General features: G+C 44.9%; 1 protein-coding gene across 1 annotated transcript; it reads right to left on the reverse strand.

Moving 5' to 3' along the window:
• Positions 1-566: 566 nt before the first annotated feature.
• Positions 567-11,046, reverse strand: sap130a (Sin3A-associated protein a). Its single transcript, XM_076727045.1, has 21 exons — positions 10,958-11,046; positions 10,125-10,249; positions 9,767-10,032; positions 8,667-8,831; positions 8,451-8,577; positions 8,209-8,324; positions 7,997-8,121; positions 7,198-7,345; positions 7,018-7,108; positions 6,770-6,874; positions 6,510-6,651; positions 5,887-6,002; positions 5,454-5,750; positions 5,181-5,352; positions 4,439-4,537; positions 3,988-4,349; positions 3,625-3,870; positions 3,415-3,540; positions 3,209-3,312; positions 2,469-2,582; positions 567-1,957 (listed from the first exon to the last, which is right to left on the reverse strand). Exons 2-21 carry the CDS (start codon positions 10,231-10,233, stop codon positions 1,799-1,801), a joined length of 3,189 nt encoding a protein of 1,062 aa, XP_076583160.1. The 5' UTR covers positions 10,234-10,249; positions 10,958-11,046; the 3' UTR covers positions 567-1,798.
• Between the last annotated feature and the right edge of the window lie 5,096 nt (positions 11,047-16,142).

The following is a 16,142-nucleotide window of genomic DNA, read 5'->3' on the forward strand; positions in this document are numbered from 1 at the left end:
TACATGCTGCTCATTTTCCTCAATCAGAGTGTGAAGATGAAACATGATCTTTGCCTTTAAATTAACAGAAGTACAGGAAACCATATAAACAGAAATATTGTGTCCCGCAAACAACATTCTGGAGAAATCTTGAGGAAACTTTAGCATTTCTATTCGTTCCTAACTGAAACTGCTGAAAAATTAGCCAGTTTTCACCTTATTATTTAGTAATGAGAAACATCGAACAAAACAGTATAGTGTGGCGTCACGAATGGTGACAGGACAAAGTGGATTACAAAGATGCCAGTAAGTCGCTTTTCCCATGACAGGTAAAACAGTGCCAAGGTGTTGTGTTGTAAGGCAATTATGTCATAAACAGTGGATGATAAAGAGGAATGACTGCGATGTGAGACTGTGCTCTCACTGGATAAAACAGCTCACACCTCCACTGTTACCTGTACCACCTGTGACGACAAAGACCAATCAGACTGACCCATAAGGATGCACTGACCTACAGAGGCGAAAAAGGCTTAAATCCAAGTGCAGACGGGTTCAACACACATTCAAAAGGGAACAGAGAACAGCATATTGTTTAAGTATCTTTACTATAATTACACAGACAAAAACAATGTACAATAGCTGGATGTTTCAGGCTCGCTTCATCTCATGTCGTTATCGTTACACTCTGCAAAATGAAGCGACACGCGTCACACAGCACAAAATGAGTACAAAACTTGAAAAGAACCAGGTCGATGGAAAACCAAAAGCACATTTACAGTGATTTACATGAATTCAGTCCACCAGTATAACCACATGAGGATACGCACTCTGTCCTGCAAGCACTCTGCTTCCTGAAACCAAATCTTTTACCGCCATGACATTGTTTTACTTTGGGTGAAGTCAATGGTTCTCAGCAGTTTAAATGTGAAGTTAACTTTCATCTGCAGTATGTTCTTATTTCCAGGTAACAACCCAAGGATACTATTAATCCTTTAAGAGCATTTTTTTCTGTATTAAATCAACCCAATTTGCCACATTTAGGTTCTCAAGATACTGTTTTTTTAATCTCAAATCTCAAACATGTGGATTACTACATGTGGCTGATCATCGGCAGCTGTCACCCCACGACTCCATGAGCAGATCTTCACTGTATAATCCAGGTGCAGGACGTCCGGAGAAAAGGGGGAAGCTGTGAAACTTCTGTTTGAAGGATATTTGAAGAATAGCTCGAGAGCATGTGACACAGCGTTCACGTGTCCCTGTTCATTTCACGTACACGACAAAATGAAGGCACAGATTAACGAGAAGAGCACGACTGAGATTAGTCTGTATACACGCAGCTCACTAAAGGACTCCTTTTAAATGATTTTCACTGAGTTCAATAACTCTCTGGTGGCTCATCTTCACCGGAACACTTACATGGATTCACTGCACCTGCGTTCAGTGCCAAATATCAAAGATGTGCCAGTTCAAACGTGTCTAAAAGAACAGGCAGAAATTAAGTTAGTAAAAATGGTCTCTTCAAAAATGAACAAAAAGGGGGGGGGGGGTGTTACGGGGCCGTCCAGGTGGCCTCTCTAATGCAGCCTACAACACTCCACGCTCAGTATGTGCGTGGGTCTTTAATGAGAACCTTTTCCCGATGGCCTTCTCTGCCTCTTGAAGCCCTCCGTCACTTCTCTCCGTCCGCTCTCAGGCAGATCGGGCTGCTGCTTGTGACTGTATGCAGGAAATCTTAGCACCATATTCCGAGCAGCTCCTTCGCCCCTTCGGGGAGGGGGCGGCGGTCTGCTGTCGACAGAGGAGAGGGACCCCCGGCTTACGCCCGTTCTTTGCGCTTCAGTTTGGAGGATTTCTTGACGGCGCCGTTCTTGTTGAGCAGCTTCAGCACTTTCTCCTTGTGTTCCAGCACTTTCATCATGGTGTCCCTGGCCTCGGTCACCTGGTCCATCACCAGCTTACAGCGCTGCATGTTACCCTGAGGACAAACGTTGATTACTTCAGCCGGGGGAAGCAAACTTGTTGGTAAAGACAATGATTTGGGAAGAGACAGCAGACCTCACACGCCTTATAAAGGCACAGAAATTAGTTCAACAAAATAAATTTAAGTGAAACATGCAATAAATGTGTGCAGCCTTATTTGTCTTAACTGTCAGACCCAAAATAAAGATCATCTCCTCTACTGTTTGCAGTGTTTTTGCAGCTTTGTCACAGTGGAAGGTCAGTTTTTACACCTGCTGCTTCATTTGTTTCCACTGTAAACATGACGAGGAAGGAAGCAGCGATGAGACTGAGCGCTGCTCTCAGGTATGTGCACTTTTTTTAGACACCCGAGTCGACGATTGTTGACATTTTACATTTCATAAAAGTAAAAGAAGAGGATCAGATTATTCCAGTGGATTATCCAGTTTGGGCCAATGAACAATGTTTATATTCATCAACTAAACTTGCTTTTGACTGAACTGAACTGACTGCAGTCACAGCCTCACCTGTATAAGCTCGTTGATTCGGTGAAGGTCATCATCGGCTCCTGCTCTCTTCTTAGGAATCAGGCCCTCTTGGAGGGTGGAGAGGCGGCTGTACACATCATGCTCCAAACTCGACTACAGATCAACAGAGACCGTGTTTACAAAAGTCCAACCAGAAAATGACAGATGTGCACAAGAACTTTTCTGTCTTCACAACATCAGTGAAACACATCAGTGACTACGAGTGGACAGTATGTGTTCAGTCAGTCAGAGAAATACTCAGCTCTCACCGTGTTGGGTCTGTAAATGTGATCATGTTGCTGTAATATTTTAATTTTAACTGCTGCGTGTCTCATATTATTTTAGTTCGACTGTTACAAGAAGTTCAGTGTGACTTTCTCTCAGCGGAAACAGAGACAGAATGAACTGGGCTGATGTGTCGTCTGTCCGTTCAGCCACAAACCAAAATCAGCCTTTATCTGGATCTGTGGTTTCCAACCTTTCTGGCTTGTGACGCCTTTAAAATTACTCATTCTCTCACTTGCTGCAGGTGCCAGAAGTCAGTGAGTTTTGACCTGGAAACTTGTCTTATTGTCTGATTTGAATAAAGGTTTGAGTCCCAAAAAGCAAAAAATGATGCACATTTATGTAGCAGAACATTACTGTTGGAATCACTGGTCTAAGTCACTGAAAATTTTAAGACCATTTAGATAAACAATCCTCCAGAGTTGCAGGTTGGCAGGTCTGGGACCAGCACTCACCAACTGCCTGAGCTGTGCAGCACACAGGTGAATTTTCCAGCCTTGTGCTCTGCAGGCGACTCCTCTCTGATTGGCCATGTCCTGCAAGCTGCCCTTCTTCTCCTCTGTGGGAGAAGCAACAGATCGTGTTAGAAAGAGAAGGCCTCCTCGTTCACTCTCATTAGCTGTGTGAAGTATTGTTAACCTGTGAGCAGGGAGCCACTGACCTTTGACCCTGATGTCGCTGTACCTCTGGAAGTGGTGGTAGGCAGCTTTCCAGGGGTTCCGGTAGTGCCGTAGAAGGGTAACAGGTGGTCTAGGCCTGACCGGTACGTAACGCACTCCCTCCTCATCTGGAAGACAGAAACAAGTGTTGAACGAGTGACAACACACATCATCGACATCACTGTGACAACGGATGGAATCACACCACGCACCAACATATTCCCTCGGTGGAGACTCGCGCCTCTCCGCCCGGCCGGTGATGGGCCGGCCCGGGGTCTTCTCTTCGTCTGTGCTGTTGGTCTCCACCATCTCGCTCTCCTCCGTAGAGATAACATGCTGCTGCTTGCGGGGCTTCTTCCTCGGGGAGGCCCCTGGGATCAGATCTCCTGTGGCGGGAGTGTTCAGGGTGGAGGCCTGGGTGGTGAGGGTTGGGGCCGATGACATGTTCGCATTGGGGTCTGAGGGGAGAAGATAAAAACACGGTGTACTTCAATGTTTATTTCAGTTTGCTTACATTCATCAATTTCCAATAATTTCGCATTAATCAATGCCGCTGATGACTGACGTGGCCTCACCTGGCTGGGAGGTGTCCATGGTCTCCACCTCCTGCTTTATCTTCAGATCCGGGCAGGCGGAGCTGGCGGCGCAGGCTGCAGTGCTGCTGGCTGCAGGCTGAGTGGGGGAGGCCACAGTGTTGGCCATGGAAGCGGGAACGGGGGGAGTGACAGCCATGGCTGCCGGCAGGGCCGAGAGGACAGTGGAGGGCTGGGAGGGCGGCACGGGCCCCGGCGTGGCGAGCATGGTGGGGATGGCCTGAGCGAGGTGCTGGGCATTTGAGGACACGACCTGCTGCTCTCCCCCCTGAGAGGGCAGAGCTTCTACTGTGGCCATGACGGGAGGAGCCACCGCCATGTGCACCTCAGCTTTGGGTTTCACACTGAGAGGAACCAGAAGTGTCAGGTTACAAACTCATATCATAACCTACAATGACAGGATGTCATGGTGGATGTGAGTAACGTGACTCACCCTGCAGGTCGGGGAGATCCTGCTCCTCTCACGCCACTTTCAAGTCTGCCACTACCCGGGTCACTGGGCTGAGTGGGGATCAGGTTCTTACGAACACAACTGAAACACAAAGACAGACAGGACTGGTTTGGTAAAGGGAAACATTTGGAACTTTACAAGTTTCTGTCAAACTTTATTTGGAGAATATAAGACAGTCAGTGTGCTAAAAACTGACTGAGCCACTGAAACGTTAAAAAAGTCAAGCGTTACATTATCACGCAGAGCAGCAGGCTGAGCTGCAGCTCCTGATTTGGTCTATTTTCAGGGCTGTGCTTTGGTTTAAAAATCAGGTCAAAGTTTGGGTTACCACAGCCTGTGCTGATTCAAAAAATAAACTGGAGATACTTTAAAAATATTCAACAGTGCGTTTTAGTGAGATCCACAAAAAGACAGCTGACCTTAAACAGATTTGTTCTTGGGTGGCACATACAGGTGAATCGTGATAATGATTCACTGAGACATCACCTGCTGCACAATCAATCAAACAAGTCCTTCTTTATTTGCTAATGATCAAATCTCACAAACACACACCTCCTCATAAATGGCTCGTATTCGTCGGATTGAAACAATCTATAAAAGACACGTTTGTGTAACCGAACTTGGAGAACTACAGGGAAACCTTACAGTAAGACAAGTTTAGGAAAAGAATGAGAAAATATTCTTGCGTTTGATCCACCGTCTCACACGCTGGTGGTCCACTCACCCTTCATTAGCAGGCTTCTTGCGGAGGATGCTGGGTCTAGGGGAGGAGACCAGGGTGGGAGCTCCTCCAACTCCACCCTGGGCATGTGCCTGCACCATGGTGGCTACTGGCTGGGTGGTGCCGAATGTGCTGCTGATGGCGCCAGCTACAAAGCCATCAGCCAAAACAACCCCTGAATGAAAAGAAACCACGCATTACAAGCACGCCGCGGCTCAGTGAAGCTCTCAGCAGCATCATGTCTTTTCACTGAAGCAGTGCAGATTCAGTAATTACCAGGTTTGGCTTCAGACTGCGCTTGTTGCTGCTGCTGCTGCTGAGTGACTATCGGCGTCTGCTGTATTCCTTGCGTGGTGATTGGTGCGGACGTGTGCAGGCCCTGCACTCCTATCGGTGCCGGCTGAATGCCCTGTGCAGCGATTGGTGCTGGCTGGATCCCTTGGGTGCTGATTTGTGCGGACGGGAGACCGATCCGATCCACCGCCATGAGCTGCATGTGGTTTAGATGGACAGTGGTCGCCACTCCGACTCCAGCTTGGGTGGGCAGTGCTGAGCTCGGAGCTTGAGGGGTAACTTATTGAGAGGGAACATGATGTGAAATGAGACCTTCGTTCCATGTTTAAACCTTCAGTTTCACATTCAAACTGCAAAGCTCAACATATTTTTATTCGTCAAGTCGTTACGACAGTTGATAGCAGGGAGTGCTTACCAGGATACTGGCGGATGGTAGATACAGAGCTGCTGATGGGGGTGTAAGTGTGAGTCAGAGGGTACGAAGAGGAGTACGCCGGCAGGAAATACTGGAACTGCACAGGCACAGAAGGCCTAAAAGAGAAAACATACAAGATTAATTCAAGACTCATCATCATCTGAATTAAAAAAAGAAAGATCTGCTCTTGGGTGAAATTATAATTCTGGTGACCCCCTGACTTTTCGACTAGCACCATCATCAACATTTAAAATTGTGAAATCATGCATACACGCAAAACATCAACACATTAGCATGCTGATGTTATGCTTTGGGCTAAAGTTCAGAAACACAGAGATGCTAGCGTGGCTGTGGACTCTCAGTCTTGTTACTAACACATGAAACAGCATCACTGCTCAGGATTATCTCCAGCTCGATGTGCTGAACTACTTTTACATTATCACAGCTACGTACACGTACAACTCAGCTGTTTCCGTTTGGCCCAAAATGACCCAAATTGTGGGGAACAATAAATATAAATGGGGGCAAATAGGCAGCATGACAGAGCTCTTTACAGGGATATAACTCTTATGATTGGAAATATTCACACAGTCACAAAAATGTTGCTGGTATTGTGTTTTCACCTGTTGTCACTTCTTGCTTCCATGGTGACGGGGTTAGGAGATGACCGGTGGCCTGGAATGGGGATGAGGTTGGTTCTCTCTCCGGGGTAGTCGGGCTGCACACGGGATGAAGAGTGGGCGATGGGCTGAGGGACCACTTTAGCTGTGAACGAGACGGAGGACCAGTCAAGACGCATGATGAACTGATTTAAATTACGACAGCTCCTGTTCACGAAGGACACAACAGAGGTCCAACCAAAGACGCAAAATGACCAACTTACCAACAGGGATGGCAGAGGTGGTCACTGCTGTGGCGTGAGAGGAGTGTGATGCCATTGTCATGGTGACAATAGTGTTACTGGTCATTTGGGTGTGTGGCACAGTGCCTGAACACAAAGAAGACAAGATGATCAATGTGTGAGAAGACTAACTGCTGACTCTGCAGTAAATCTTTTGTTCCTTTACTCAAACATGAGAAGGTCTTGTGACTGAGCTGCAGATATTGATACACAGAGCAAAAAGTCAGTACCTATTGTGGTGGTTGATGGCACAGTGTTAGTGGCAACAATTGGTGCCACAGTTGCTGCAGCTACTGGAGTCACAGGGCTGAAGATGGGCTTCTGCAGGGAACAAAAAGATCAGTTATCTCAGTCCCTGCATTCAATGATTGCATCATGCATCACTGTTGCAGGCATTAAGAAGCAGTAACCTGTGTCATGGTGTGTGGAGGCTGAGGTTTCTGAGCTCCAATTGCAGGGTGAGACGGCAGTGTGATCCGTGTGGCGGTGTCACGGGATGTCTGAGACCTCTGAATGCTGACGGTGGCCGGAGGGGGGTGGATGGTCAGGCCAGGACGCCTGAAAGAACATATTACTGCGTCAAATCAGGCACAGGCCAGGTTTGACTAAAAGTCCAGAGGGAACAGTCCGTGCAGAAAGCATATCCGTGTTATGCAAAAGTACATTTACTTTATTTTAGCTGTGTACACTCTCTGCTCTGGACATTTCCACCTCTTCAGGCAACCAAAACAATCCATCAAATGAAATAGGAACTGTTTAAACTACAGCTGTGACCTCTGAGGAGAGGCTGCAAGCAGACACTGCTTTGTTTTGGTTGGAAACCACTTGTCAGCTGGATTATCAGCACACAAGCTCTTTGGCTGCAGAAATGCTGAATGACTTAAAGTTGTTTTGTTTGTTTTCTTTAATTTCAATATGTGGCTCTGGACTGCGCTCACGTGGACGTTACACTTAGAGTAGGTTGCCACCATTATATTGACAGCATGATGGTCACACATGGCTGTTAAGGACTTAAGAGGATAGCGGAAAAATACAGTTCAACATAGTGACATGAGGGATGGTTCCCATTTCTGATCGCCACAAAGACTTTTGTTTTACTTCTCTGTAAAGCTCCACGTGTTCGAATTTAACAGTGACTGATTTATTATCCTAGGATCACCAAAGCATCTCTGCTTAGGCTCTAGTCAATAAACTCAGATTGCTACTTACCCGTGTGCTACCTCTGCGGAGTGTGTGACCGTTGGGCTGATAACTGGGGACTGTGTTCTAGTTGCTGAAATGGGAGCCACCACAGTTGGAAGCACAGCTGTAGACGTTGTGACAGCCGGACGGGACTACGGACAGAGGGGCACGACGCTGTTACACACAATGTTTCTTTACACAATATCAACACTTCTTTAGATGAAAATGCATCAGAGCACCTGAATAGTCTGGTGGATGATGTGCTGCACTGTGGGCTGGCCGGGGCCCGCACTTGCTCCAGTTGCTGGCCGTAGGACAGTTTTGGAGCTGGACATAACTGCTGCTGCAGCAGCCCCTACAGGACAGAAAGTAGACTGATCTAGAAAATGTACTGCTCCAAACGAAGTAAGTAAGTGGACAAATGGTTCAAGGTCAAGCAAACAACAAGCTTGGCGTGCTGTTCTTAATACATCATGCATACCTCGGGGTAAATGCGATGTGAAGGTCTGGGGAGGGACCGCAGGCGTCCCGATCTGCAGTGCAGGGGCGCTGCCCCTGATGATCTGAATGTTAGCTGACATCAGGTGATGTAAGTTGCTGGAGTGACCCTGAAACACGATGAATGCAGTCCAGGTCTTTAGTAATCAGCAAAAAGAGAAAACAATATACACCGACAGCCAAGGTGGCGCGCACTCACCTGCTGACCACTGATAGTTGCCACAGGAATAGACGGGGTTGTGGTACTGCTCTCTATGGTGACAGTGATGTGACCAGGCACCTTGGGGGGTATGGGGATGTGACCCTGGTTGGAGGCTGGTGCCGGGGCAATAAGACGACTTGGCATAGGTGACTTCAGGACAGCCTTAAAAACACAAACAACCAAATACATTTCTTTTATTTTTGGCCCTGAATGGTGTTTGGAGCAATGCTAAAAAAAACAATGTTTAACCAACAAACTGCACTCTGAAGCATGTTGCAGTAAAATATTGATGTTTTCATGAAGTAACTGTGAGGTTAGTTTGCAGATGGTCAGTATCCTGAGAAAGCTGACAGTTACTAATTGAATAGAGGATGTACTCATAACACAAAAGAAGAAAAAACTATGTTCCCTGATTATTTAAGTGTAAAATGAGAAACCACAGTCCTTCACACATTAAACAGTTCTTTAAAATCTCTTCACTGCAGTGAATGTCTCAACCAGCGTGATTTCAAAAGCAGAAAAGCTGTTGCTTTAGAAGATATTTTGTAAAAATAACTTTTCAGTCACAGGTTTGATTTTTCCAAATTACATAAATTACATAACAAGATCTACATCAAGTTGGAAAATCTCTGCCAATATAAACTTAAACAGAAGAGGAAATTGTACTGGTTGGTTAAGGTTATCATTTTCCCATTCATTTCATTCTCCATCCTCATTTGATCTCAGATTTCAGTGTTGGACCAGCTGACATTAAACAAGCCCAAACAGACTGTGCTTTGTGATACTAAGCAGGCTTTAAAATTAAACCTGTCAACTCTGTCTGGAGGGCATGAGGATGGGAAGAGGAGGACAAATGGTTCTGTGCTGAATACTTAAGATTATCAGTCCATAATTCAACACTATCTGCATGAATAAATCAACCTTAATAAGCGACAGGTAACTGTTAACTAACCACAGAATGCATTACATCTTTGCCAACTTAGGCATGATTAAACTGTGTTCACTGATGTTGAAGATGATAAAGAAATCCCATGTTTTACTATCAATGCGTGTACAAAGTTTCTATAAGTTTTAACAGATAGAGACATAGTCGTCACCTTCATCTGTCCCTCAGTGAGGACTGCAGGCTGTCCCTGTGGGAGGTGGACAGAGGGGGCAGGTACAGTGACCGGTGTGCCCGGCTGGATGGGCACGGTTTGGGGAGTAGCCTGCGGCTGGCCGTGCGTCTGTACTTGTGGGTAAGGTCTGACCACCATTGTTTCCTGTTTATCATCTCTGAATGGCAACGGTCCCCCGCCTCCAGCAGGTGGATGATCCTGCTGTCCATGATCAGCATCCCGACTGCTGTCGACATCTCCGCCGCCTACAGGCAAACAGTCAGATGAAACATTTACTTGTATCGTTTCCTCACTATATCTATGAATTACCTGTTAGTCTTTTGAATGACAGTGTTACCTGCATTTGGAGGCTGGCTGACAGATACCAGGTTTCCAGCTGCAGAAATCTGAGGTGCTCCCCCGCTGGAAGCAGGCAGCCCGTGCCGGGGGAATTGCTGGGAGCTCATTTTAACTATTTATAACCTAAAATAGTATCAAGATTGAACATTAAATCCAGTACCAGACACACTAAAGATATCATATATGTTCAAAGCCAATTCATAGTTTCATTTTAAGTATTAAACGTGCACGACGGCTGCAACGATAACAGCCCACCGAGGTAACCCCTAACAGGCGGCGCGGGGACATAAACAGGCTAATGTAGCGCTGCCGAATATCATGGCAACCGGCTAGCAAAGCGGCCAGAAGCAGGTCGATAACATTACCGTTAAGCAGCTAGTATTGATAAAAACATCATAAATGATTTTTACTGAGAAGAACAAGACAATAACGCTTGTGTGGAGCTTTGCAAAACGTTATGTGGACAACAACATGACAAAACTGCTCGACAACAACTGCACCGTTGCTTATTAAATATCAAGTATTTCCAGGCGAAAAACACGAGTTTTCGACTGCCTACGTTAAAATGACCAAACGCGACATCTGCTCGATGGGATAATGAACACTACGATCGCTGGTTTTGCTTCGGCAACCTTAAAACTAAAAAGCTACCTTGTTAGCCAGCTATCTTAGCTAGCAGCAGGCTAACGATAGAATCGCTAACCCTAGTGCCGCTTGCTTTTTATGCTAAATCCTGAACTTTCTAAACAGTACAACGGGATAATCTTCACAGGCCTGCACAAACAAACATATTTCGATATGTCTGCAGATGTTACCGTATCGCGGACTTACTAGGCAATGGTCGTTTCGTGGATTCCAATTTTTTCCATTCGTCTTTTCTTTTTTCCTACATGTAACGTTAAGCCGGAAGAATGCTCAGCAAGAACCGGACCCTCCTGTTTCGTTTCACCAATCAGAGAAGAGACAACCCGAACGCTGACCAATCGGAGCTCCGGAAATGTTTTGACCAACCTGGTCCAACCTAAACTGCCATAAGGAGGGGGGACTCTCGAGAGAGCTCTACGAGCCGCAACAGCAGAGTCACGTGGTCAACGGAAGCAGCCGAGCGATCCCCGGAAATTTTCATACAGTACCCACACAGGAACAGCGTGTATGTGTATATCTATAGGCGGTATATTTGGTAGTTTAGTCTTAAACAATGCATCATATGTATCATGTTATATATGTAAAATGCTAATACACAACAGCTGTCAGATAAATGTAGTGGAGAAAGACAATCATTTTAAACGCTGTTAATGTATTTGTACCGTGAACTCGCCTGCTTAAGTAAAGCACCTCTGTTCTTCATTGGGCCACACGTACCTAATTAAATGCACGTCGTTCTGTCCACTACTGCCATTGTCTTTGATTGGCAAAGCTTCATTATTAAGCTTCCAAACAATTAAAAGATTTATGGTAAGCGTGGTCCGGCTAACTGTTACTGACGAAGTCTGCAGACGCCTTCGGCTATCTTCGGCTGTCACGTGACCAGCTTTGCCGGTGGAGGCGGTCGCTCTAGTCTCCCGCTCAACAAACTGATTGGAGGTCTCTGATTGGCTCTAAAATTTGAGCCCTCCTAGTTCATTTATGCTTCTGCAATACCTTCAACGAAACACTGGAGGGCAGTAGCCAATCACAGAAATGCCTACACACGGCACTACACGGCACTGCATGGCTGTGGTTTTAATTGTCTGTAAAGAAGCATAACAGAAAAGAAATTGTTCATAGATTTTTTTAATTTTTTTTTTTTTTTACAGAACACATTTTTTGAAAGCACAGGTGTAAATGATACTGTTAATAATGGCTGAATTCCATTTAGATGCTTCTGTATCAGACTATTAAGCAACTTTTTTAGTCAAAGATTTTTTATGATTGCATATTTTCTAGATATTTAATGTCTAGAAAATACAATCTATTTTGGTTCCAGACCATCTATGGCCGTTTTTCCTTTTATTGTGAATATTTCAAGAGAACGCCTTTGTGTCTGCACCTGTCAGTATCAGTGACAGTGAGTCATGATTATCTTAACATCATTGACCTTTCAACACCAGAGCATTCAGTAGTCACTCTACAGTCCCACAGAGGACAGTCGAGCACATCTTCATTTACATACACCTGGGCCATAAAGGATTATAGAAAACATTCCTGCATGCTGAGACACGGCCACTAAATTCCCCAGCTGTGCTCACTCACTCACTCACTCACTCACTCACTCACATACACCTGTTGGTATGTTGCTTTAACTTAGAGCTTGTAAAACCTTCATTCAGCATTCTTTGGATGGTACTGCTGACTGGTTAACAAAATGATGTGGGGTGCTATGAAATTAGCTTCTGGGTAATGTATTTTACAGAGAGGTAGATGTCGGGAAATGTCACTAAGGAGTTTACAAAGGAGGATCTGAATTGCACTGAATGAGGCATGCTGAGACTAAACTAGTGTGACATCCACGTATTAACATGGGGTCTGCTGATAGGGGATTTTCAGGGGAAATACTGCCTATGGCTCTCAGTTATGCCAACTTATCCGTCCTTTAAGTCATCTTCTCCCGAGGAATTCTTTAGTCTCTGTTGCTCTTGTGATCTCTGCCATTTCACATGCTAATCTGCCACTTACTCATTTGTCTACATTGCCAATTACTCACTGGCGTTGCAGACTTAAAGAAACTGACTTTTTACAGGTATGCAGCTTACACCTGGCCACACATTGCCTGATCGTTAGTACTGACTCAGGTGCCATTGTTTTCATTTAGCCTGGAGATCCTCCTGCTCCTCCTCTGTCTTTCTGCTTCAAATGCAGAATGTTCTGACTCATGCACACAGTGAATAAGTCTTTCTGGATTCTGCAGCTCCATTGATTCACTGGAAACCACTGGCAGCCCAATACTGGAACCAACCAAACAGCCATGATGAACCTGGCGCCTCATGCATGTTTCATGCAGAACACTGTGCTAAGCTAGGGGCTAGTCCAAAGACAGGGTTAGAGGTCACACAGTCTACAAGTGAAGGAAAGAAGTGCTTGAAACCTATCGGCTGTATTCAACTGGTTTGGGGCAAGTCCAAGTCAAGTTTCAAGTCAATTAAGACAAGTGAAAGCCAATTTTCTGTCATAGTTAAGTTTCTTGAGGGCAAGTCCAAAGACCAAAGTTTTCATCAGCAAATTGCAAGTCAGAAAAACATGTAAACAGTTTGAGTGAATTTTAAAGCAGTGTTAATTATTTTTTTGGCCACATGGGGACAGCAGAATAACCCAAATTCACCACACTGACGTATTATAAAGTCTTTATGAAAAACATGTTCGCAAACAATTGCCTAATTACACACCCAGTATGAGCAACAGGAACACTGATTTTTAGGTGTGTGTCTGGCTTCCTGATGGATTTATGTCCAATAATCACTCTTTTTAGCTCTGGGCTAACAGCTCTTGAGGGAAATATCTGGATATTTAGCTGCTAAATGTTCCACTATGTCAACCAGCTGATTGCTAGCTTTGTCTGCCTGCTGTTTGGCGCTAAGCAGATAGATTTCTTGCAGAGAAGTGCTGTCTGTTACTGCTGGAAACAGCACTGATGAGTCGTGATGTGACAGCGGTGACAGTGAACTAAAACAGCTGTGGGCCAGAAAACCAAAACATGTTGAAAGAGCTGGGCGACATTTCTTTGAGATTTATCACAAATAATTTCAAATTACACTTAAGTCTTCTGATCCATTGATTAGAGCAGCTTTAAGTTTAGATCCTAATGAACAAGCCACACATTTAACACAATGACAGTCAATACGAAACAAGAAGTGCTACCCTGAAAGAAAAAGATGATTTTTAACATACTCGTTTAAAAAGTGGCAAAGCAGCAGCATAAATCTAAGGAGTGAGCTGTGGATGGGGGATCAGTGATGGAGGGGGTGGCAGAGCAGGTGTGGCGCTCTCGCTGCTGCTCCGCCACAGTCAACACCTAAAGCAAAACACCTTCATACCTTTGGCTTACCGGCCTCACAATGTTGCAATTGACACGGGCCGAAAAATTTGCTGCAAGTGGCCTGCTATCTGAGAGGTTTGCTTCATCTCAGTAACAGCCCTAAAATTAGAGGACGGTGCCCTGATTTATGTGGAAAAGTTAAGGGGGTGGGGGCACATTCCATGACTGCTGTAGGCAGGAAGTTTTGGAATCTCCATGGAAATTAAGGCAAAACACAGAGCTCCACAGTTATTTTTCCAAGTATTTCGCACAGGCTTTTAGTGCAAAATGTGCTCAAAGGCCTCCAAACGGAGACACATGATTTGTTACCAATTGTCCCCTCTTTTGCTGCCAGACACATTGATTTACTCACATCATGATACAAACAGTGCATGGCTTTAAAAGTGCAATAACTGTAGAGGCGAGAGGAATAAAAGCAGAGTAAACAGACACACATGCATGTAGAGCATGCACATTATTTCACATGACTCTATAATTTACCAACCACAGTGAACAAACATCAAAACTTGTCATTATCTCAGAACAATCTTGACATCTGGTTCTTGATTCACTATGACTGATGCTGTGGTCAAGTGAGAGCCATTCACAGTCGCTGGGAGTCAAAGTGGTGAAATCATGGTGATGAATGCAACAATCGCAGTCATTCCTTCAAAACTCCAGATGTGTGTGGAAGTCCTACACACACATAGGATTGAATTTTTCTTCATCCTGGCTGGATGATGATGAGCTATGTAAAGCTGGCACCAACAAGAGCCTCTAACATCACTCCCAGTTTGGTGGGCTCTTATCTTACATGTGCAGACATTTGGAGGCAGGATGAAATATCTGAAATATGATCTGTCCGAGCACAAACGGGACCAAAATAATGGTAAATCACAGACTTCAAGGCGCTACATGTGCCCCAGCTGAAAACGGCATTCAGCAGATGGAGATTTATAACTGCAGCCTCTCCGAGCTGAGAAAAGTGGCACTCGGCTACAACAAGTAAAGGCAGCAGGAGGAAAATGTGTGGCATCTGTGGAATGCCAGCCCAAGCTCTCCAGGGGGAACGCGAAAATATTTACATTAAAAGTCAAAGTTTTTCATGTAAAGGCTGCATCGACTTCTTGGAAAAGTTTCAGGATACACACAGAAAACAAACTTCCTTCAGAGAAATATACTTAGCAGGCTAGAATTCACCACTCAACTCAAGGTCTCTATTTGCACTCTGCTTCAGTTGATTGGTCAGCTGACACTGAAGGCTCACTTAACCATATTCTGAGAGTTTATGCTCCGTCACAGTCAGCGGAACAGTCCCTATTGTGAGTCTGAGCAGGTTTGAAATTTTACATCATGTGAAACGGGATCTGTCGATGATGAGACTGGCTGAAATTCCAAGTATTTCCCTTTTTTGTTTGGAATTTGATGCACAGAACTCAAAGTACAGCGTACTGCTGATGCTCGCCTGTCCTGAGAGAGTTATTGGCTCGATGAATAATGGAGAACAGACTAGAGGCTACACCGTGTCCATCAAGTGAGGGTAGATATCATGAAGGCATTGTGTTCACGCTGAAGACCATAAAAATCTTGGAACATTAACAATGACACAAAAAAGATTAATCTCTGGATGGACACTGAGTCCATCCCTCTGAAGAAGTATTATAGCAGAGATTTACGATGTTTTCCTCAAATGTGATGCCGTTATCACGAATGGCGCCAAGGTTATGTCTCACCAATATAAAACATTAAAGTTCTCCCCTGGCAAAAGGCTTTAAAGATGTACATAAAGATAATGTGTTCCTCACAAGCCTGAATGTCATACTGTCAACTGACTGCCTACCTCAGCTCACCTCATATGTTATCAGATATAAGTCCACCATAGCTGTTTTTGAATGTGCGGACAAACTCCAAAAGCATTTAAAGCAGCATTAATTCATGTTTTTTAGCTAATTGGGTGCAGAGCAACAAGCTGTAAACACAACATATTGTCACCTTAAAGTTGATAGCATTTATTTTGCATTGTAT

The sequence above is a fragment of the Chaetodon auriga genome, chromosome 3, assembly GCF_051107435.1.
Source record: "Chaetodon auriga isolate fChaAug3 chromosome 3, fChaAug3.hap1, whole genome shotgun sequence".
NCBI lineage: Eukaryota > Metazoa > Chordata > Actinopteri > Chaetodontiformes > Chaetodontidae > Chaetodon > Chaetodon auriga.

What these genes read in the sequence shown, in the direction of transcription:
- sap130a (XM_076727045.1), bottom strand. Translation starts at nt 10,233, where the DNA reads ATGAGCTCCCAGCAATTCCCCCGGCACGGGCTGCCTGCTTCCAGCGGG. An exon ending in GCCATCAACCACCACAATAG is followed by an intron (nt 6,875 to 7,017) that starts GTACTGACTTTT and finishes CTTTGTGTTCAG; the next exon opens with GCACTGTGCCACACACCCAA. An exon ending in GGATCTCCCCGACCTGCAGG is followed by an intron (nt 4,350 to 4,438) that starts GTGAGTCACGTT and finishes GGTTCCTCTCAG; the next exon opens with TGTGAAACCCAAAGCTGAGG.